The 23,459-nt window shown below is 42.6% G+C and overlaps 1 protein-coding gene across 3 annotated transcripts in view; it reads left to right on the plus strand.

Annotated features, from left to right (window-relative positions):
• SMCHD1 (structural maintenance of chromosomes flexible hinge domain containing 1) overlaps positions 1-23,459 on the plus strand; it is a 167,624-nt gene that overhangs the window by 44,939 nt on the left and 99,226 nt on the right. For all 3 annotated transcript variants that reach the window (XM_037892791.2, XM_043538793.1, XM_037892794.2), the window contains 4 exons: positions 12,440-12,517; positions 12,606-12,725; positions 21,913-22,057; positions 22,267-22,363. In XM_037892791.2, coding sequence (XP_037748719.1) covers positions 12,440-12,517; positions 12,606-12,725; positions 21,913-22,057; positions 22,267-22,363 — 440 coding nt within the window. The remainder of the gene's footprint in view (positions 1-12,439; positions 12,518-12,605; positions 12,726-21,912; positions 22,058-22,266; positions 22,364-23,459) is intronic.

Consider the following 23,459-nt stretch of genomic DNA (forward strand, 5'->3'; position numbering starts at 1 on the left):
CATGTTAAAAAAATATGGTTTTGCCTCATTCCCCACAGTATTAGTTACACAACTGCAGATCTGCTACTCTCTAGGTAGGTATCCCATAGTTCTTAGAATAGTCCAGACATTGACCACAGGCTGTAACTGAGTTGTCCTGGAGTTCTGGGATGAGCTGCAGTGGCTTCAGGATGAAGATGGAGACTTTCTGTAATTCTCTGCACATTCACTGTGTTAATCAGACATAAATAGCGTAATTGCCTGGTAACACAGTGCCCCATCTGGGCTAAGTGTTATAACTACCATTGATCCCTGAGGCAAGAGGCTTGCCTGAAAGTAGATACTGAATGTTCCTCATAGGGGACCATGACGACAGAACAGATGCCAGAGCACTTATTGGTTTCCAGTCTCGCTGTCCATCTCTATATCTCCAGAGCTTAGGCCTGATATCCTTTCTCAGCCATGCTGCCTGGAATCATGAGGGCTTTTACAGTGGTGGGAAAGGCCTCCATTCTAGGCCTTTCTATAAGAGACTCAGTCTCAACAGAAGAGCCAGAGTTTATTGCCACAAATCTTAACATGGACACCTCGTCAAGATCTTCATAGACCCAACATTTACTCCATTTCTAAACTATGAAATTACTATGCTCGATGGTGTTTAGGTGAAGTTTTCCCACTGAACTTCTCTTTTTGAATATATTACTCCTGGGGGAATTCTGCTCCTCAAAATTAAAAATTCTGCAGATAGTATTTAAAAATTCTGCATATTTTGTCAAAATAACACAATAAAATCACACAAAATTCAATTATTTTGGTAATGTATTTCAAAATAGCTGTCAGCAAATATGTCTGTAACAAAACAGACAACAAAAAAGATTCAGGAAATGTTTTTTGACAAATAGATTAATTATTAGGCATATTAATACAGAACTTTGAGTAATAATTCATTTAAACTATAATACAGACACACATTTTCTGCACCTCTCAGAAGCAGTGCAAAAGCTTGGGGGAGTCAGGGGTAATGGAGGAGCTGAGGGAGAGGGAAGTAATTGCTGGGAAGGAGCCTAGGTGTGAACTTAGAGCTTGTTGGGTGTGGGTGAGAGAAGTATGGAACAAGTTTTTTGGGGGGGATTGTTAGCCAGGGTTTGCAATGGGGAAGGCTCCCTAATGCTAGCCTCCCTTATTCAGTCAGGCACATCTGCCCCTGACTCCGTGTGTCCCTGCACCCCCCCCCAGCCACATGTGTCCCTGCATCCCCACTCCCATTCAGCCCCCACCCCAGTTTGTCCCCCACCGACTAGTCCTTCTGAACCCTGGTCTGTGACCTCCGAGCAGCCCCATGTGCCCCACACTGTCCCCTAATATCCCGTGCCTCCTGACCTGGCCCCACGGGCAGGGTACTGCGAGGAATGCAGCCTCTTCTCTTCCTTATCCACAGCTAGGATGCTTCCACCTGGAGCCACTGCTCTCTGTTCTGATGCCCCAGCAGCCCTTGGTGGGCGAAAGGTGTAACTGCAGCACTTCTCAGCAGAATGTATTTTCTTCAGGGGAAGAAAAAATTCTGCACGACACATGAATTTTGCATGTAGGCAGTGGTGCAGAATTCTCCCAGGAGTAGTATATTTAGCACTCTGCAAGCAGCATCTGCACTGGTTCATAGTCTTAGCTTAAATTTATGCTTCAATAATTTCTTCAAGGAGTACTCCACTGAGGTGAAGTAGTCTCAAGGTGGTACTTGCCAAGGCACAAGTGTGCTGCACACTGAAGGGGACAGTATGCTGAGGCAAAATGTGCTAAAACACAGAGGAGAGAGCACCAGGGTATTGATGCAGAAAGGGCACTGACACAAGAAGCATTTTAAAGCACTGGGCAAAGATTTTGACGTACCAGAAAGAACTGCACAAAAAAATTTGTTGGAGTAATGTGCTGAGGCAGCATAGTGACTCTAGAGGTCTTAGAGCACTGAAACCTGGGGAACAGTCAGACAATGAATTTAGACAGAAACTGGCAAGAAAATTAGGTTGTAATAGCAATGAGTAAGTTTTAAGTTTCAATAATCAAGAGATGGATTGCTGGCAAGGGAGATTGTCCTTCTGTAATGAAGATGGGACTGGTATAGAATGTGTGAGCAATGGTATTATATGAGGGGCTGGTAGCATCACGTGTTGTTAAGGTTTCCTGACACTTCCCAGTATAAGACCCTGATCTCAGTTGCTTATAAATTTGCCAGACTTTAACAACTGGACTGGAAGTTTCCAAACTAGGTATCTGCCTCAGGCTGAATTGTTCTTAATTTTTTTATTTTTGACAAAATATCAGCAAATGCAGCTCAGCCATTTCCAAGAACCAGGCTAGAGAAGAATAAATTTTGCCTCAGTTTAAAAAAATAATAATCTGGCAACCTTTTCTTTGAGAAGCACTAGTGTTGCTATGCTTTGGATCAGGGACTTGAAATTTGGCAAGGCGGTGACTTTGCTGCCCCCAGGAAAATCCACCAGAATTTGGCCAAGTTTTAAGCCTCAGAAAAAATTCAGTTTGCACAAACTCAGGCATACTAAAGCTTTGCAGCTAAATTCATTGAAGCATGCTCCAGCCCAGGACTGTAGGGGGCAGAGCAGAACTTTCCTTGCAGTTATGGCTCTGGGCCCGGGGTGCTGTGAGCTGAGCACTGAAACTAAGAGCAAGGAAACTCTGTGCTCAGCAACTCCCATGCTGGTGCCCAACCAGCATGGAAGTGGAAGCTGCCCGATTCAAATGCGTTAGGGAATAGAGCTGGTTGGAGGTGCAGGAGACTCGGACTGGAGGCTGGCAGGGGGTTGGGGAGAGGGGAACTGGGAGCGTGAGCTCTGGAGGGAAATGGGGTGGTGCAGGACAGAGAGACTGAGGTTGAATCAGGAACTGTGGGGAGACTGGGACAAGGAGCTGGGGTGGGGGATGATACACTAAGATTAGATGAGGAGTCTGGGCGGGAGACTGGGATGAGGAGCCATTGGGCATGGGGAACTTCGGCAAGGGAAAGGAGGATGAGTGGAGGTCACAGCAGGGAGAGACAAATTTGATGAGCTGGGAAGTGGAAAACTGGGACTGGCTGGGCAAGGAGAGTGAAACTGGAATGGGGAGTGGAGACTGGGGCTGGGGAACAAGGATCTGGAAGTGGGGTAGAGAAGGACTGGGGCACAGACAGTTGGGAGGGTATGGGGAAGAAAGGAGCCAAGTTTGGGCGAGAATGGACAGAAGAGTCTGTGATCTCTAGAGCATGGTCTTTCCAAGGCCTGTAATTGAACCCAAAGTGCTGGAGCCTCTCAATTCTTCCGCTGTTAGCAAGCGTCTGTGAAACCCACTGGCAAAATTCTCTCTCATCCCCCTTTAGTGCTGGTTCACATACAGGATAACTACCTACTACTGCTCTCAGTAACACAAGTGGCAGAGTTCTGTACAGTGAATCTAAGGGTTCCAACCCTGCTAATAATGCACATGGCTGTCAATGTGATGCCACATGATGGAATTTCTGGGGGTTTTTTTTGTTTGTTTGTTTCTTTTAACCTACAAAATAACATACAAACTACATTAAATGAACATTATTAGAGTTGCAAAATCAAGCACTGAAAAATTAGGCAATGTTTGTACAACCTTAATTGGCCCCCTTGTGAGTATGCATGATGATAGTCTTTCTTCACATGATCACGTATTGTTTTTCCCATCGGACCATTGCCTCGTTCAGTGAACAGGATGAATCTACTCTCGGGATGAATCAGGGTTGTGTAGTAAAGGAGGCTGTTGTCTATAAGACTCTGTCATAGTCTGGTTGGGGGGAGAGGGTCCAGACCAGTGAGGGATTGTGTTACTGCCTGCCCTGTAACCCTGAGTGCGTAACAATGCTTTTCTCCTGTAGCTGCCAACCTGGGTTGCTCACAACCAGCCTACCAGTATTCAGGTCACTCCCTGAGCATCTGTATGTAGCTGCAGCCCTAGTCCAGCAGCCCCGACCTCAGCAGCTGGCCAGCAACACACGAGTTGCACTCTGGCTTGCACCAGTCTGGGTTACAATCAGCAAGATGACCCCAGCGCACTCCCAGTCCCAAATTTCCCCAAAATCACGTGCCCTGAAGTATCCAGCCCTCTTCGGGGCAGCTTAGAGAAATAATACATTTTGTTGCTCTTTTATAGAGACAAAACCACTTCACAGATTATTAACTTAACTGGGGTAAATATACCCTTCTCTTTAAACACAGCATTGAGTTGCTTTGTAGTAAAATCAAATTTATTAATAATAGGACATAGGTTAAGTGTTGCTAAGTAAAAGCAATAAAGTTAGAAAGTTTTACAAGCAAAAGTGAAAACACATGTCTAAAATTCTGAAACTTAATCTAGCAAGATACAGGCTTTGTTCAAGATGGTTTCTCTCACCAGTCATTCTTTTTCTCATCCATGGTTGGCTTTCCCTCAGTCAGGACCTTCCACAAAAGTACAAGGTGCTGGCTTCCCTTGTCTTCCCTTGTCTTCCCATGTTCAAAATGGCTCCTGGTTTACTGAGTAAACCCCCAGATGGTACTACTGAGTTACTTTGGTGTTAGCCAACCTGGGAAACCAGGCAGGCATCTTTCAAGTGATTGTCCACATTTCTGATGTGTATGTGCCCTGTACACTTTAGGGGTACCCATATTTACCCTGTTCCTAGGGTTCAAGGCATAGCCCCACATTCTAGGGCACCCACCTTTACCCTTCTATGGTCTCAGGTCGTAACCCTGTTGATTTAGGCATCCATCCTTACCCTTCCGTGGGCTCAGGGCGTAACCTTACACTCTGTGAGTTTGCACAGCCTTTACCAGTGAAAGAGTCTTATACAGTAACAGCCTTAACCTCTATTTATTAACAATCACCAAAACAGAATGCACACACTAAGCATACACAAAGCTCACCGCTCCTAATAAGGCAGACAAACTTTTCCTGCTGACCAGTCAGGATCATGTCATCCAGGGACTCCAGCTTCTGCATGATATAGTTGGCAGGGTGTTGAGGTCTGGCAGCTCTGATCTTAGGGCTGTGCCCTGGAGTTGGTTCCAAAGAACTTGCTTTTGGACCCCAGTTTATATAGTGAAACTTGAGTCCTGCTTAGCTGTACCTCAACCAATCATTTTACTAAAGTGTTACACAAAAATTATTTGACCAATCCTAACATATTGGGAAACAATTCTTTACTCAATCATACTTCACCGCTTTAGTTGATTTAAATCTTTAAAATTAATTATGCAACTGAAACAATCAAAGAACCGAGACAGAGACCATACAGATAAACAGTAGAGAAGTACGAGCCATAAAGGCAAAACAATAAAGAAGTAGAGATTTCACAGCCACAACTGTTGATAAGTGATTCTTTGCCAGACAGAATGCTATCAAACAAAATTTTCTTTAAACATCTTAAGATGTTTCTTTATCTGGTGATGGTGGGTACTATTAGGACAGAATCTCCTTCTTAACAGCCCAGTATTACATTATTTTAATGTAATTGAGATGGAATGTGAGGATGTGACTTTCTGCTTCTTAGCTCATGGCTGCTGCTGTCCTAATGTGGCTTAAAAAAAAAAGACCTCAGACTTTATGCCCTGTGTCTGTGAGATTGGATTCTTTTGAGTAGCAGTGTCCATTGGACCTGTGCTTACACACCCTCCAGTGCCCTGTAGCAGATAGTAAGGTAGCATGAATGGTGGGGCAGCTGCAACCACAGTTCTCCAGTTTTTGTTTACTGCTTGTAGCTTCAGGATGGCACACCTGCAGTGTCTTTGTACACTCTGATTTATCTTTCTAGGTAGTTCTTTATTTCTCGTAGCCTGGTGTCATTGTGTAAAACACACACACACACACACACACAATAGATTTTAGAAGTCTTCAAGGCCACATGTTGCTCCTGCATTGGAACTCAGCCATGTCCAAGGGAATTCAAGTCACCTGCATTCAAGTCTTGTCCCTCTTGTAAATCTGTTGTTCATATCAGTGATGGACACTAAGTGTCTCTTCTACCCAGGAGCAGTGCATATGCTCTGCAAGTGCTCTATATATTGCTCCTTTTTCAAAAAGGAACCATCAGGGCTTGGTTGGCCCTGGAAGGTGAGAAGACTGCTCCACTGGACCAGACTACCACTGAGCACCCTGATAAGATGTCACTCCACTCTCGTCTCTAGAGCCAGTTCAGCATGGAGGAAGTTCCATTCCTCCATCACATAGTTGTCCAGAACCTCCTTCATTTTTTCAGCTCAAGAAAGAAAAGACTGAATGAACTCACAGTCTGACTAGAGATATAAATCTCCCTGTCCAGCCCTTAGCAGATCCAACCTAGGAGGTAGTCCAAAGCCCAGATGGGGTCTTGCTGATGGCTTGGCACTGGTCTCTGTTTAGCCTCAGTACAGACTTCGGAAGCAGAGTCCCAGCATCTGAGGGTTAAAGCATCAATTGCTTCGGTGTCAGGCAGTCAAGCCAGCCATTTGGTCAAGTAGTCTCCATTGTCTACATGTTCTCTCTGAGGAGTCTTCTAGGATGGCCTTTGGAAAAGTGGATTCCCTTTAATGGGCGATCAGCATGTCTAGCTGCTCCATTGTTGTGCCTGAAAGGCTGGTTGTGGGTGTTCCCAACCTCACAACATATTTCAGTAATATATACAGCAATACCTCGCATATAATGATATCACATACAATCCAACAGGATATTAGTGTTCAACAGTTCAAGACTTTTAAAATGATATCTCATAAGGCATACTTCATCCAAAACATATATTTATATGACAGTGGTGTATATGGGGGTTCCAGGGTGCTGCTTTGAGGTACAGAGTGACACAACTCCATTCTTTCACAGGTGGGGGCACTCAAATTTAGACCTGTTTTGTATTTGACCTGAACAACAAATGCTGCAGATTCTGCTCTGTAAGGGGAACCAGTTCTGGCTATGTTAGACGGCAGTGGAGAGGAGCAGCAGTGCTGGCTGGCCCACTGCCCTTCAGGTTTGGCCCTGCAACCTCTGTCAGGATATGACTGCTGTGCACCAGGGTGCAACGCCACTCACTCTGTTTTGGTCAGGCTGCACCCATCATGACAGCGGGGCCGAGGGGCCAAACCTGAGTGGGCAGTGGGGTGGCTTTGCCATTGCCTATCAGAGGGTCCAATGCAGGTGACTTGATGCCCCTGCCAGTGGTATACACAAATGTGTAACACGTGTAAGGCTGTGGGTGATGCTGTACCTTCCAATTCCTTTGGTACTGTGAGAGTCCTCAAAAAAATCAGATAGGATTTAGCCCTAATGATAATGGTATCTTCTGCCTGGCCCAGGGAGTTTTGGTATTCCAACCTCATGAACCTGTCAGCATGAACCTGATCACCCTCCCAACACACCCAAATGTGATCACATAATTGGAGGGACAAGTTCTACATCCAGATTTAGCATCCCTCTATTTCATAATCTGGATGTTGGCTGACTGACTTCTGTTGACAGTGGATTATGTTCTTTGTCAGTTCAAAACATCTGGAAACCAAGCATCATAGAACAAAGAGAACTAGCCTTAGTAGTATTCTTTATGAAGGCACACAGGATTCCTTGATTAAAGTATCCTCAGATGTCCAGATTAATCAGAGAGGCCAGACTAGAAAAAACATTACCTCCAAAAGACAAATTAAGGAGTTAATACCTCTTTGTATAAGAGTCACATTGCAGTTCTCATGAGAAAAAGGCTATTCTTGTAACTCCAGAAACATTTTGCTTCAGAAAATAAATCTAGCAAATAAATTCCGTGCGTCAGAAAATAAATCTAGCAAATAAATTCCGTGCTTCAGAAAATAAATCTACCATCACTTTCTTCCAAACATTTTTCCAAGCATTCTTTCTGGGAAAACAAAGTTAGGGCATAAGTAAACATCCCTAGAGTTTTAGAGACTGTTACAACCATGTGGAATACACACACTATCTGTATTAGTCCAAAATACCAGGGCCTTAGGGCCTCAAAGGCAAGATATTAAAATCTTGCATCAGTTGTTATGGTAGGCAACAGGGAAATATTCTCAGAGGGAATCAGGGTTCCTTCTGCAAGATCTGTAGTGGCTTTGTGGATAGAAAATATCTGAGCCTCAGCTGAGGAATTTTAACAAGTAGATTTCCATTTTTCTTCAGAAGCATCCTTTCTAAGGAAGGTGCTACCGGGTTAGTTCCCAGATCATTTTCTCAAATCACACGTCTTTATAGAGGGGAGCTTTTATTTCTGCCTATTCTGCTCTAATGATGATAATTAAATTCTGCTGTATCCTTCTCCCCCTATTTCTGTGATTCAGTGCTCACTACTTTCTGTTTATTATGACTGAGGAGAGAAGCTGTGCAGCAGAATGAGAAATTTCATATTTGATCATTTTCTTTCAGTTTTTAGCTTCTCTTGTCATTCAAATCTGCCTGGAATACAATTTGTAATAATTTGGGAATTTTTCTCTGAAAGGAGACATAAATATAAACTTACCTTAAAGTTGGATAATATATTCTCAAGTCTTAATGCTAATTACAGTTTATTGGAATGTTCAAATAGCTTTTGGAAAATCTCTTCTGGTGGTCTGAGGGGAAAGGCGAGGAAGGGAACAGAGGTTAGCTTCAGAGTCCAAGCAACAGTGATGTACCACCTCTGAATTCCACAGGTCAGAGGCATTATCCATTTGTTACAAATGAGGAAAGAAGCTGCTAAAAGAAGATTATCAGTCAAGAAACTTTTCAGTCTCCCATCATAGAACAAATGTTACCAGTTGGAGGTTTTTAACACAGTCCTCGTTTTGGAGACCAGCATTTTTCCATTCATAGAATCATAGAATATCAGGGTTGAAGGGACCTCAGGAGGTCATCTAGTCCAACCTCCTGCTCAAAGCAGGACCAGTCCCCAACTAAAACATCCCAGCCAGGGCTTTGTCAAGCCTGACCTTAAAAACTTCTAAGGAAGGAGATTCCACCACCTCCCTAGGTAACGCATTCCAGTGTTTCACCACTCTCCTAGTGAAAAAGTTTTTCCTAATATCCAACCTAAACCTTCCCCACTGCAACTTGAGACCATTACTCCTTGTTCTGTCATCTGCTACCACTGAGAACAGTTTAGATCCATCCTCTTTGGAACCCCCTTTCAGATAGTTGAAAGCAGCTATCAAATCCCCCCTCAGTCTTCTCTTCCGCAGACTGAACAATCCCAGTTCCCTCAGCCTCTCCTCATGAGTCATGTGTTCCAGTCCCCTAATCATTTTTGTTGCCCTCTGCTAGACGTTTTCCAATTTTTCCACATCCTTCTTGTAGTGTGGGGCCCAAAACTGGACACAGTACTCCAGATGAGGCCTCACCAATGTCGAATAGAGGGGAACGATCACTTCCCTCAGTCTGCTGGCAATGTCCCTACTTATACATCCCAAAATGCCATTGGCCTTCTTGGCAACAAGGGCACACTGTTGACTCATATCCAGCTTCTCGTCCACTGTAACCCCCTAGGTCCTTTTCTGCAGAACTGCTGCCTAGCCATTTGGTCCCTAGTCTGTAGCGGTGCATTGGATTCTTCCGTCCTAAGTGCAGGACTCTGCACTTGTCCTTGTTTAACCTCATCAGATTTCTTTTGGCCGTGTCCTCTAATTTGTCTAGGTCCCTCTGTATCCTATCCCTACCCTACAGCGTATCTACCTCTCCTCCCAGTTTAGTGTCATCTGCAAACTTGCTGAGGGTTCAATCCACACCATCCTCCAGATCATTTATGAAGATATTGAACAAAACCGGCTCAAGGACCGACCCTTGGGGCACTCCACTTGATACCAGCTGCCAACTAGACATGGAGCCATTGATCACTACCCATTGAGCCCGAGAATCTAGCCAATTTTCTATCCACCTTATAGTCCATTCATCCAGCCCATACTTCTTTAACTTGCTGGCAAGAATACTGTGGGAGACTATGTCAAAAGCTTTGCTAATGTCAAGGAACAACACGTCCACTGTTTTCCCCTCATCCACAGAGCCAGTTGTCTAGTTATAGAAGGCAGTTAGATTAGTCAGGCATGACTTGCCCTTGCTGAATCTATGCTGACTGTTCCTGATCACTTTCCTCTCCTCTAAGTGCTTCAGAATTGATTCCTTGAGGACCTGCTCCATGATTTTTCCAGGGACTGAGGTGAGGCTGACTGGCCTGTAGTTCCCAGGATGTTCCTTCTTCCCTTTTTTAAAGATGGGCACTACATTAGCCTTTTTCCAGTCGTCCGGGACTCCGCCCGTTCGCCATGAGTTTTCAAAGATAATGGCCAATGGTTCTGCAATCACATCTGCCAACTCCTTTAGCACTCTTGGATGCAGCACATCTGGCCCCATGGACTTGTGCTCATCCAGCTTTTCTAAATAGTCCCAAACCACTTCTTTCACCACAGAGGGCTGGTCACCTCCTCCCCATGCTGTGCTGCCCAGTACAGTAGTCTGGGAGCTGACCTTGTTCGTGAATACAGAGGCAAAAAAAGCATTGAGTACATTAGCTTTTTCCACATCCTGTGTCACTAGATTGCCTCCCTCTTTCATTAACGGGCCCACACTTTCCTTGACTTTCTTCTTGTTGCTAACATACCTGAAGAAACCCTTCTTGTTACTCTTAACATCTCTTGCTAGCTGCAACTCCAGGTGTGATTTGGCCTTCCTGATTTCACTCCTGCATGCCCGAGCAATATTTTTATACTCTTCTCTGGTCATTTGTCCAGTCTTCCACTTCTTATAAGCTTCTTTTTTGTGTTTAAGATCAGCAAGGATTTCACTGTTAAGCCAAACTGGTCGCCTGCCATATTTACTATTCTTTCTACACATCGGGATGGTTTGTCCCTGTAACCTCAATAAGGATTCTTTAAAATACAGCCAGCTCTCCTGGACTCCTTTCCCCCTCATGTTATTCTCCCAGGGGATCCTGCCCATCAGTTCCCTGAGGGAGTCAGAGTCTGCTTTTCTGAAGTCCAGGGTCCGTATTCTGCTACTCTCCTTTCTTGCCTGTGTCAGGACCCTGAACTCGACCATCTCATGGTCACTGCCTCCCAGGTTCCCATCCACTTTTCCTTCCCCTACTAATTCTTCCGGGTTTGTGAGCAGCATTCAGACTCTTCCTTTTTGCTGCAGCAGCTGCATGTATTGCCTCGCCCTGGATCACCTTCTCCTTGCCTAGAATAGAGTAGTGTGTCTGCACAGAATTATTAGTCACATTGTACAGATGGGGAACTAGAGGTAGAGAGGGGAAGTGACTTGCCAAAAGTGCTTTCTTTCAATTGTTAATCTTGCACTACAACTAAATGATCAAATTTACGCTAGCAATAGCTGGTGATACTTCTCAACAGGATATTCAGAATTTATTTGAGAATTACCAATTTCTAAGTGTTGGTGACTGCCAAAAAAAAAAAATCATAATGGTTTATTTTTGTACACTATCTCCCAAGATTCATTACTAGTAAAATTTATTTAACTCACTAGTTTAAAAATTGTGTACAAGAACAAATAAACTTAGGACAAAGCCGCCTTTGGCAGCCATTTCAAAACATGCATGTAGTTTGGTGCAAAACATGTGAATAAAGAATATAATTGTAATGTCGTGTAAGAATTTGAAATACCCACATTAAATTGCAATCTAATTTCAGATAGGATGAATGAAATAATGGCGTGTTGTAATGAGAGACGGTTTTATTTCTTCCCATAAGACGCTCTCCTCCCCTGGTTCTTCCTTGATTTATTCTGTTTTGTTTGATTTTTATTGCTTAGTTTTGCTACATCTATACTCTGTATTTACTAAGTCATAAATTCCTTGATTTTTGAATAATAAAAATAAATTCAAGCCCTCTGAGATGAAGGCGTGAATGAGTGATACATGGGCAAAATTTACATTGGTATGTATGTATGGGATACTAAGTTAGAAGATGTAAAAGTTTAGTAATTAAAAAAAAAAAGGTTTTGGATGTGCCCTCTTACTATGGCAAGGATTCTATAGAAAAAGAGGAGACAACCTGGGAGAGGGGAGGATAGATGTTTTTGTACTGTCTTTTAATTGGTTTTAGTTTTTTCTACCCAATTGCTCCTATTTTAATCTATTTAATAGTAGGTCACTTGTGAAAGTGGCTAAAAAAGCACAGTTGTTTATAAAGCACTTCTGAGTATGTGGACTAGAAGTGCCTCTGTGTGGGACACAGCATAACTAGAGGGGTATAAAAGTGGGCTTCCACAGTTACTTCTTTCTCATAAATGTATGCTTCTAGTTGCAAGAATTTGGCAGTGAGAGAGTTTACCTGCAATCAATGTGATAAATTGATCAATTGAATTCAAACTCTCGTCTCTTTTTTTTTTAAATTTAAAAATATGGTGTGTGGGTATTTGTAATAGGTATAATTAGTTCCTAGAACAATAAAGATTATAGCAAATCTAAATTTATGTAGCTGAATGATCCCTTTTTCTGTTCAAGCTCCTGTTGGGAATAAGGAAATCATTTCTCACATTAGTCAACATGGGGGTAAATGGCCTTACTGGTTTAAAAAAATGGGTGAGTTTGTCTTTAAAATATTACCTTCAGTTTATCTATATTTTGGAAATTTTTCTTTTTAACTTTATTTTTATCTGACCCTATCTAGAAAATATTCACAAACTTGGGAGCTACACACTGAAACTACAAGTGGTGTTGAATGAAAGTAATGCAGACACCTATGCAGGAAGGCCTCTACCATCTAAAATATTTAAATTTAATGTTGTAGGTAAGGAAAATTCAAACTATTCCAATTTTGTTCAATTAGATCCTTCACAAATGCTCAGTTCTTACTTTTGACTCACTATATTAAACGTGTCTTGGGTTCAGCTTCAAAATAAATTCAATTTTGGTTAAGAAGTGTAGGAATGATACCTTCAGCAAAGACAAAGTGGTGTTTGAAGGCCAAAGTGTAGCTTCACAGAGGAACTTCGGCACCTAACTGCCACTTGAGGTACCTGAATTCCAGAATCCGGCCGCACTGGGATTCACAGAACCCTGCTCAGCTGCCCCAGAACCCTGTAAACCCCTACATTTGTTCAATACCTAAATTTTTGCAGTTAAAGTTCCCTAAGTACCTATGTTTCTGCTTCTGACATGTGCACTACAGCCCTCGGACAGGCATCTGGGTGCCTGAGCCCAGAGCGATTCACAAATCGGGAAGATCAGGCCATTCTTCCATCTTGCCTGTGGGGCCTGATCTAGTAACCATGATCAGAGCCTGCTTACTGAATTGAGCCCTTGTAGGCAAGCTTATGCTAAAGGGCTGTGGGACAGGGTTATGGAGAGGAGGGCCTCCCTCATAACTTTTATCCCAGTAGTTAGGGTACTCACCTGAGATATGAGAGACCTCTGGTTCAAGTTCCTCCTCCACCTGAAGGGGAAAAGAGATTTGAACTGGGATATGCTACCTCTCAGGTGAGTACCATAGCCACTGGGCTATGGGATAGTCTTGTGTCCGGGGCTCCTTCTGTCTCTCTGATTGAAGTTCTAGTTTGGATAAGTAATGAGTGATTTGAGCAGCGGGACTGGATCCTGGGTCTCCCACCTCCCAAGTGAGTGCTCTAACCACCAGGCTATAGAGTCATTTTCATGCTTGCTTGCTCACTTTCTCTCCCTCCTCTAGCTCTAGCCCAGTGACTCTTTCATTATTTATTCACAGTGGAACAGCTTCAACAGAAGAGATTGAGGGAGCTCCACATCAGAATATCCCATAGCACAGTGGCTAGGACACTCACCTCAGGGGTGGAAGATCTCTGTTCAAATGCCTTCTCCCTCTCAGGTGGAGGGGGGACTTGAACCTGGGTCTCCCACATCCCATGAAAGTAACCCAACCGTTGGGCTAAAAGTTATGAGGGTGGTTCCTCCTATGCCCCCTGGCTTCTTGCCACAAAGCCATAGGTAACTAATGCCAAGAGAAGGTTTGCATTTGAGAATTCTCTGCAGAAGGAGGTGCCTCTCTGGAGCCCAGACTTGGGCTCCAATCTCTGAGGCGGGGCAAGGTTTCACATACACCCTCTTTTGGCATCTCCCATTGGCTAGTTTAAGGGGGAGCGGCCTAGCATGCTGGCTTTTGTGAATCCCATTCTGAGGTGCCTATCTCTCCCCATTCATTATATAGGAAGCCAAATACCAAACTCAGGCTTTGTGAATCCCAGTGATTTTCTAGGTGCCTAAAAGTTAGGTGTGGTAATGCTCTGCCTCACCATGCCTAAGTTCCTTTGTGAATCTAGCCGAGGTATCAAGTGGTTAGAGCAGGAAAGAGCCTGATGCTTGCCGATCCACCATCTATGGCAGATCAGATGATTGCTTTGTGTCTTAGTCAACCTTACAAAAAAAAGTAGGATTTTGATATAAGCTAAAAGCTACCCTTGAACTGAACTTCCCTAAAATGTTTATAAAAGAAAAAACAGAATTTCTCTCCTTAGTAGATTTGAATGTAGGGTACTCACTCGACTAGATTTGGGAACTTTTTCATAATTTCATCTCGCTGACTAATCCTACTCTTTTATGAAACTTGGAAAAATTGGCTGACTTTACAATACATTTGAAAAAAAAGTATATATGATACAGAAATTGACTAATGAATCCAAATATGAGTTCATACAACCTAAAATATTTCAAGGTGTATTACAGTCTCATTCATCTATATTTTTGTTATATTACAAGAAAAATCTTACAGAACATCAAATACATCAGTACGTATTCAGAATATAGATAACTTTGTATAACCAGTTGGAAGATACAGTTGCCTTTGAATATAGGAAAATATACTACCAGAAAGAAAACAGCATTTTCCACTACACTTGATGTTAAGTAATTCATTATTTGTCCCTTCAGTATACTCTGATACATCTATATTTGCTCTAAAACCAGTATATGGTGGGTCATGTGTTTCAAAGTGAGTTAGCTGATTCTGATTTTAGTGACAATGTGGAGCACGTTTCTGCTGTAGTTGTATCATGTACTTCAGCCACAATGTTACTGGCTTTTCAATGAGACGATAAGAGAAATGGAACTACTTCAAAGCTGCCAGTTTAGTTTTCTTTTCTGATGTCAAATGAAGCTGTGAACTTTTAACTAGTATTTGAAAATTGTTTTGCAGCCTTTTTCTGAAGCAATTTAATTCCATGCCATTGAGCAGCCTTTATTTATCCTTCTTGAGTAGTTGTGTATATGGAAAACTATATACTACTCATACCTTGACGTCTTGTCATAACATATTGCCTTTAATGACTACAATGATGCTTTAATTTGCTGCATAGTATTATTTGTATTCTTTATATGTTTAGGAATCTAGGAGTTTATACTACTTGCTATATTTTGTATTTTTGTGCACCTTAATTATAGGATTGACATTTCTCTTTAATTGGGACTTTAACTCAGATACACAGGCTCCCTGCCTGATTGCAGTAGTCAGCCAAACAGTCCAATCCATGACCCGAGATTTTGTAGTGGTAACTGCCCAGTCTCTTTTTTTTGTTGTTGTTTTTTGTTACTGGTCTACCTTATAGTAAGTAAGCAAGCAAGGTGTCTACATCTAGTGGACAAAATGTGTTTTATTTGGGAAGTGGTAGGGTCTTTCTTTCCTGCTTTGCAGCTCATATTCTCAGGTTCTAAGACACAGCTTATTACCAGCATCCTTCCTAGTTATTGCATTTGTCAGCAGTTCACAATCCAGAGAAAATCACGGCAGAATACTACAAATGTAAATGTTTTGGGCTTAAAAAATGACTTTACCTCAGGGGGGAAAAGATAGAAATCCTAGGCGATCTCTGTTTCTAGGAGATCAAGAAAAAATTTCTGTTTTCATGGGCCTCTCATAATCTCTCCAGATGACTATAGCCCCTCAAAGCAAACAAGTGACTGAAGGGTTTTAAGTCATAGAGTTTAAGTCCAGAAGGGACCACCAGATCATCTAGTCTGACCTCACTATGTATGATTATATTCCTTCTCCTGTAGTATCTTTTAGGAAGGCAGAAGTATTTTCCTTTCAGGAAGAAGAGGATTCACAAGAAATGTTGGGCATTATTTGTGTAAATTAGTTATTTAAGCATCTGTCTGGAGTTTGCCAAGATCCAAGAGCCCTTCCTCAAAATCCAAGGAAAAAACAGAATCACTTTTCCCTAAAGAAAATACAGGACAAAGTTATTCCTATTCGTCAGAGCAAAGAAAGAACTTTAAAGCAGGCAAAAAACCCTGAATTCAAAACATTCCCTTCCCAAGTAACTTTTCAACCTATGTGGGATCCCTCAGGATATCCTCCAACTACAGGAAGTGTTTTCCTATAATAGATTTTACTGTTTAAAAAAAAAAAAAAAGTGTTCCATTCTTTTGGAAGTAAACCTATACCTTAAAGACCCCCTTAAAAAGAAAAATGATAGCATTCCGTGGGAGGCAGGGCAGTCTTCGTCCACAGACAACCCGCCAACCTGAAGCATATTCTCACCAGCAACGACACACCACAGCATAGTAACCCTAACTCAGGAACCAATCCATGCAACAAACCTCGATGCCAACTCTGCCCACATATCTACACCAGCGACACCATCACAGGACCTAACCAGATCAGCCACACCATCACCGGTTCATTCACCTGCACGTCCACCAATGTAATCTATGCCATCATGTGCCAGCAATGTCCCTCTGCTATGTACATCGGCCAAACTGGACAGTCCCTACATAAAAGGATAAATGGACACAAATCAGGTATTAGGAATGGCAATATGCAAAAACCTGTAGGAGAACACTTCAATCTCCCTGGACGCACAATAGCAGATTTAAAGATAGCCATCCTGCAGCAAAAAAACTTCAGAACCAGACTTCAAAGAGAAACTGCTGAGCTTCAGTTCATTTGCAAATTTGACACCATCAGCTCAGGATTAACAAAGACTGTCAATGGCTAGCCAACTACAAAATCAGTTTCTCCTCCCTTGGTGTTCACACCTCAACTGCTAGAAGAGGGCCTCATCCTCCCTGATTGAACTAACCTCGTTATCCCTAGCCTGATTCTTGCTTGCATATTTATACCTTCCTCTGGAAATTTCCACTACATGCATCCGACGAAGTGGGTATTCACTCACGAAAGCTTATGCTCCCATATGTCTGTTAGTCTATAAGGTGCCACAGGACTCTTTGCCACTTTTACAGATCCAGACTAACACGGCTATCCCTCTGATACTTGACACAAAAAGGATGTATCGTGACATATCTGCTGTGGATTCCCAAGCTAGAAGAAAAAAGAAAATTTAAAGTTGCTTAACTTAATTGTTTATGCTGTTGATTTCCTGAATGATGGAGACGCTGCTATCTCTATTTTAGCATATGGTAGAAAATGGTGTATGCATTAAAAACAGTGAGCAGGAGACTTGGTTGGTATCTGAACAAAAATTCATGGCTCTGCCCTCTTTGGGGAGCAGCTAGATATGTGACTTTCCAAGAAATCAGTAAGTTAGCATTCTTCCTGATAAACAGCAAAGTTGGGTGAAAATACTAGCAGTTTTCCGAACTAGAATTTTCTTGGAAAAGATCAAGTAGGTTTTGTTTTTAAGTCTGAATATAATAGAAACAATTCCAGCAAGTAATCAGGTCAACAAGGTAGAGATAGGGTAACCTTTATACTCCCCTGTCCTTTTTTAGGTTTGTCATTCTCTTGCTACATCACATGTAAAATCAGTTTGTAAACTGTCTGAGGCAGAGACCTTGTCTTTGCAGAAAAACAAAGTACCTAGCACACTTCTGGGCACTGTAAAGAATAATAGGCTGGTGGCTCCAAAGCGTGGTACTCAGAAGCATCAGGGTGTCGCCCCTTTGAGCTCAGCTGCACTGCCTAAAGATGCCAGGGGCTCAGGCTCTGAGGCACTGTACCACCCCTAAGGAGAAATACAAACATTGCACTGCCTCCCAATGAGCGGAACCCAGTATTGGTACTGGGTGCGGCAAAGCTCCCATCTATAGAGCGCTCCACACATACACTACTCTTGGTACTTACATCTTACCACTGACGCTCCTCTGTGGTACCGAGTGAGCCAATAGTATCGCAATAGTTCGAGTACCCTAGAGCCCTGACTGTCGCAGAAGAACCCCAATCATCAGAACGCAGTACAAAGGCCCAGGTAATGAGCACATCATGGCAATCAGAATCACCCTCGGCTCAGGGCCATGTATTACCAATACCCCAGTCAGTGCTACCCTTACCCAGTGACAACTGTGACAGTGAGCAGAAGAATGTCATTTCCCTGGCCTCTCACTATGACCTGTCATCACAGTACAGGGCACCTCCTCCACCCCATCATGCTGACCTGCAGTCATGGTACTGGGCTCCTTGGCACCCTCACCACTCAGGCTTTTCCCTCCCCGTTGGCCATACTGGGAGCCTTGGGAGATGTACAGATCCCACACCTCGTGGGCATCTAGTGTCTCTCAGAGAGAGTCTGCCAGACGGTCTCCTACAGCTTCACTCTCTTGAGCCCTTGAACCAGAGGAGGAAACTTTTGAAGAACAGGAGGAAAGGCTTGAAGGGAAAGCTACCCCTCTGATTGAAACAGATCTTTAATGGCCCACAGCTGGGCAAATGGTTACCGGTACCAGTCAAAATTCAGATTCAGTTTGCTCAATACACAGCAGTTTATTGGAGAAAGAATTGCACAAGCAGTAAAAGGTTACATAATAAGTCTTCCTAATAAGCCTCAATTCCCCAAACATAAACCTTCAGTAACTATGTTGGCCTTACACAGTATTCTGATTGGCAAACAAAGCAGGTATAGCTACCAATCCTAAATGGAGACTTCTCTTCTCTTCGTACTTGGTCTGTCAAATGTCCCCCGAAGAGGGGCTTGATTACCCCGAGGACCTCTGGTTCAAAAGTCCTACAAAAGTCCCTCGTAGCAGGGTTTTGGCTACCCTGAGACCCTCTGTCTTACAGCGTCATGGACCTCTTCAGATATTAATTGAGGAACTAACTAATTTATGATATTCTGAGCATTCATACCCTCTGTTATAAAAGGAGTCACATGTCCTCGAAATATGCCCTGTGGGTGTTCTATTACTGGTTTTTTCTAATTAATCTTTTAGAAGGGACTGCAAAACAGAGACCAAAGATCAGTTGATGTTTACCCTCTCATCAATCATTCACATGAGCTCTCAGTGTAATGCCATCCAAAAAGGTCATTTTGTGCCAAGCTCACTGAATGCATGTTTTTGTTTTCTCTTTACTTCATGAGCTGGCCATTGACTGATATGATCAAAGTTCCAAGTTGAAACACACACATGGATAGAGTCTCAGTTAACCATTCAAGTGCAATTTCAGCACTCTCAGTAAATCTCCATATCGACTACCTGATACTAAGAATCCTGCTCCCAGAATCCTCTAGTAAATTCAGATGTACCAAGCCAAACCAAACTCATGTTCACCACATTCATTCATATCAATCACAGCAATTTATAATAATTTGGCACCGTCCCAACACCCTCCCGCAAACTTCTCCTTGTCTTCACCAGATGAGGCTGTGATCCCTTGTCCCTCTCCTCTCCTCCTCCCTGCCCCCCATCAGTAGCTGGTGATTTCAAGAACTTCTAAGACCTTATTAAGAGGGTGGTAGATGAGCTGCAGATTCCCCTACAGGAGGTGGCAGATACACCTCACAACCTAGTGGATATTCTGCACACCTCCTCCTCTGCCAGAATTGCTCTCCTAATTAATGAGACAATTCTAGATCCTGCCAAAGTCATCTGGCACTCACCAGCCTCCATCGCACTAACCTGCAAGAGAGCTGACAAAAAAAAAAATACTACATTCCTCCCAAAGGGACAGACTGCTTGTTTCAGCGTCTTCAACCCAGCATGATTCTAGATGTGGTTAATGCACGAGGCAAGCCGCATCACTCCAAGTTGACCCCATACGATCCAGATTGGAAAAGGCTAGATCTCTTTGGGAGGAAGGCATATTCGTTGGCAACATTGCAGTTTAGAGTCACAAACTACCAAGCTGTCATGCCCAAATATAATTGTATTAATTATGAGAAATTCAATGCATTTGTGGAATGTTTAACAGAAACACAAAAGGAGCAGTTTCAGGCCATTGTCAGAGATGGTCAGTTAGTAGCTAGAATGGCGCTAGAGATGGCACTGGGCGCAGTCGATACAGCCACCTGCTCAGTTTCCACTGCCATGGTAATGAGGTGGGCTTCTTGGATACACCTTTCTAGGTTGCCCAAATTGCTGCAGATGACAGTGGAAGATCTCCCCTTTGAAGGGCCCAAACTCTTCACTGAGAAGATGGGCTCTTCTCGCCACACCTTAAAGGATTCCTGGGCCATATTACACTCCTGAGAATCTACTCTGCATGACAGAAGAGAAGATACAGCTCTCAGCCATAGCACATGTCACGACCTCCTCAATACCTGCCATCTCAGCTCTATTATGAGCTGCAGTGTAAAAGATCCAGTGTTCAGAAACAGAAGCAGTCAGTAACCCAATCTGTGACCTCTCAGTCTCTTGTAAGTTGTTTTGACGGGTTGGTCAAGGGCCCAAGCAACTATACCTTGCAGCATCAGCTACCATCTAAACATGCTCCTTCAAAAGTTGCCTGGCCCTCTTATGCAGCAGTTGGGAGAATATTACCTCCGACAGATGAATTTTGGAGATTATTTCAAAGGGTTACACCTTTCAGTATATGTCCAGCACCCATTCCCACCCTCCTTCCCCATCCCTCTTCATGGACCCTTGTCACAAGATCTACTGTGCCACGAAATGGATTGTCTGTTATGCTTAGGGGCCACAGAACCGGTCCTGGTGCATCTCAGGGGCAAGGGATTTTACTCCAGGTATTTCCTGATCCCCAAGGTGAAGGGAGGTTGGAGGCCCATTCTAGATCTAAGAGCATTAAACAAATGCTTGACGGCACAGAAGTGCTAGATGGTCACGCTAGCAGCCATTATTCCAGCTATAGAGCCAGGAGATTAGTTGTTGGCCCTCAACCTCAAGATGTCTACTTCCACATTTCAGTACGATTTTCACACAGGAGATTCATACAGCTTACCTTCAGGCAAGACCATTATCAGTACAGGGTGCAGATGAGAGGCCGAATGTCCTCGTTACTGCTCCAGGGTTGGCCTGGGAAAATATTCCATGGGAGAAGCCCTCATCCTCTAAAGGGACAGGGATCTCTTGTATGCCTTTCTCCCATTTTCTCTTCTATCCAAGGTTCTGTTGAAAATTCGACGGGGCAAAGCAATTTATTTTAAGATAGTTAGCTCCCCAGTAGACTTGATTCCAATTTAGAGGTCTCTGTTTGTACTGTGTAGAGTCCATGGCAGAGATTTTTAGAAGTGGCCAGTGATTTTTGGGTGCTTTGACTTTTTCAAGCATGTTTTCTCAAAACGTGGGGTGGGGTGGGGGGGCTTATTTCCAAAGCATGGGTGTGCTCAGAATTTTTTTTTTTTAAATCAGGATGCATTAAGGGGCTCAAGCTGGGAACAACTGGGTATCAAAAATGTTTATCCTTGCATGTAAACTGAATTTCGTTTATGTAAATCAGAAGAATATATAAATAGTCTCTTTAATTTTACAAAGCTATCCACTGTCCCTTTGGATTTTGTTGAGACATTTCACAGTGCTTTGAAGTTTCAGACATGTTTTATATAAGTTCTTACATCTATATGTTTGCATTTTAAACAGTTACTTCTAAATCCATACAGACCGAAGAAGGAGAGACTGGGAGGTTCTGATCTATCACTGCTGCCAAAAATCTCAGTTTATTGTCTACTTGCCTGTTAGGATGGGAACCCCTACCCCTACCCCATCAATTGGCCTATTAGGATGGGAGCTTAGGTGTCTGTACTGATGCCTTAGTTAAAAGAAATATAATGTATAGTTACAGATAAAATTACCTACATTAACTTTTTTCTCTCTCTTAGAGGGGAAACCAGAAAAATTTTCAGTGGGTCATTTGGATCCTCCATTTCGAGTTGGAGTACCTTTTAATATTCCTTTGGACTTGCAGGATGAATTTGGTCATCCCACACATCTGGCAACTGATATTAAGCCAATTCTTGAAGCCAGGTAATGAAACGTATCAAATTTTTATTCTCCCTTTTTTGTAACTCTCTTAAACACTGTTGTTCTTTAATTTTACAAGGTGTTGGACTAGGTATTTTTAACATAAATTGACTTTCGCTTCCTGTTGCTTCTAAGCGTTCTTACATCTTGTGTATATTTTGGGTGAGAATTAAAATGCTTTTCTTTAAATTAATTTTAATTTATTTTTGTAGTGGTTTGACTTTACAGTATGAAGAAATAAGTAAAGGAACAAATTGCGTCATTAAGGGTGTCACTGCTAAAGGCCACGTAAACAATTACCTGGGCAAGGTAGGCTGAGTCATTTAAATTTGGGCAGTATATTAAAACTGCTCACTGCTTTACATGTAAAATGCATTCTAGTGTTCTGTTGTCTTTATCTGTTCAGATTAAAAGTATGGGGAATAAGCAGTAAGAATTCAAAATTATAGTAAATAAACACAACTATGACATAGTTGGCATCACAGAGACTTGGTGGGATAATACGCATGACTGAAATATTGGTATAGAAGGGTACAGCTTGCTCAGGAAGTACAGGCAGGGAAAAAAAGGAGGAGATGTTGCCTTATATATTAGAAATGTATACACTTGGACTGAGATTGAGATTAAAATAGGAGACAGACTCGTTGAAAATCTCTGGGTAAGGATAAAAGGGGTAAAAAAACAAGGTTGATGTCATTGTAGGGGTCTACTACAGACCACCTAAACAGGAAGAAGAGGTGGATGAGGCTTTTTTTAAACAACTAACAAAATCATCCAAAGCACGGGACTTGGTGGTGATGGGGGACTTCTTCAGCTACTCAGACATCTGTTGGGAAAATAGCACAGCCGGGCATAGATTATCCAATAAGTTCTTATATTGTATTGGAGACAATTTTATTTCAGAAGGTGGAGAAAGCTACTAGCGGAGAGGCTGTTCTAGATTTGATTTTGACAAATAAGGAGGAACTGGTTGAGAATTTGAAAGTGGAAGGCAGCATGGGTGAAAGCGATCATGAAATGGTAAAGTTCATGATTCTAAGGAATGGTAGGAGGGAGAACAGCACAATAAAAACAATGGATTTCAAGAAGGCAGACTTTAGCAAACTCAGGGAGTTGGTAGGTAAGATCGCAAGGGAAGCAAATCAAAGGGGAAAAAGAATTGAAGACAGTTGGCAGTTTTTCAAAGAGACATTATTAAGGGCACAAGAGCAAACTATCCCACTGCGTAGGAAAGATAGGAAGAATGGCAAGAGACCACACTGGCTTAACCAGGAGATCTTCATTAATGTAAAAAATCAAAAAAGAGTCCTATAAAAAGTGGAAATTACACCTCTACCCCGATATAACGCGGTCCTCGGGAGCCAAAAAATCTTACTGTCTTATAGGTGAGACCGCATTATATAGG

Source organism: Chelonia mydas, chromosome 2 (genome assembly GCF_015237465.2).
Source record: "Chelonia mydas isolate rCheMyd1 chromosome 2, rCheMyd1.pri.v2, whole genome shotgun sequence".
Taxonomy (NCBI): Eukaryota; Metazoa; Chordata; order Testudines; family Cheloniidae; genus Chelonia; species Chelonia mydas.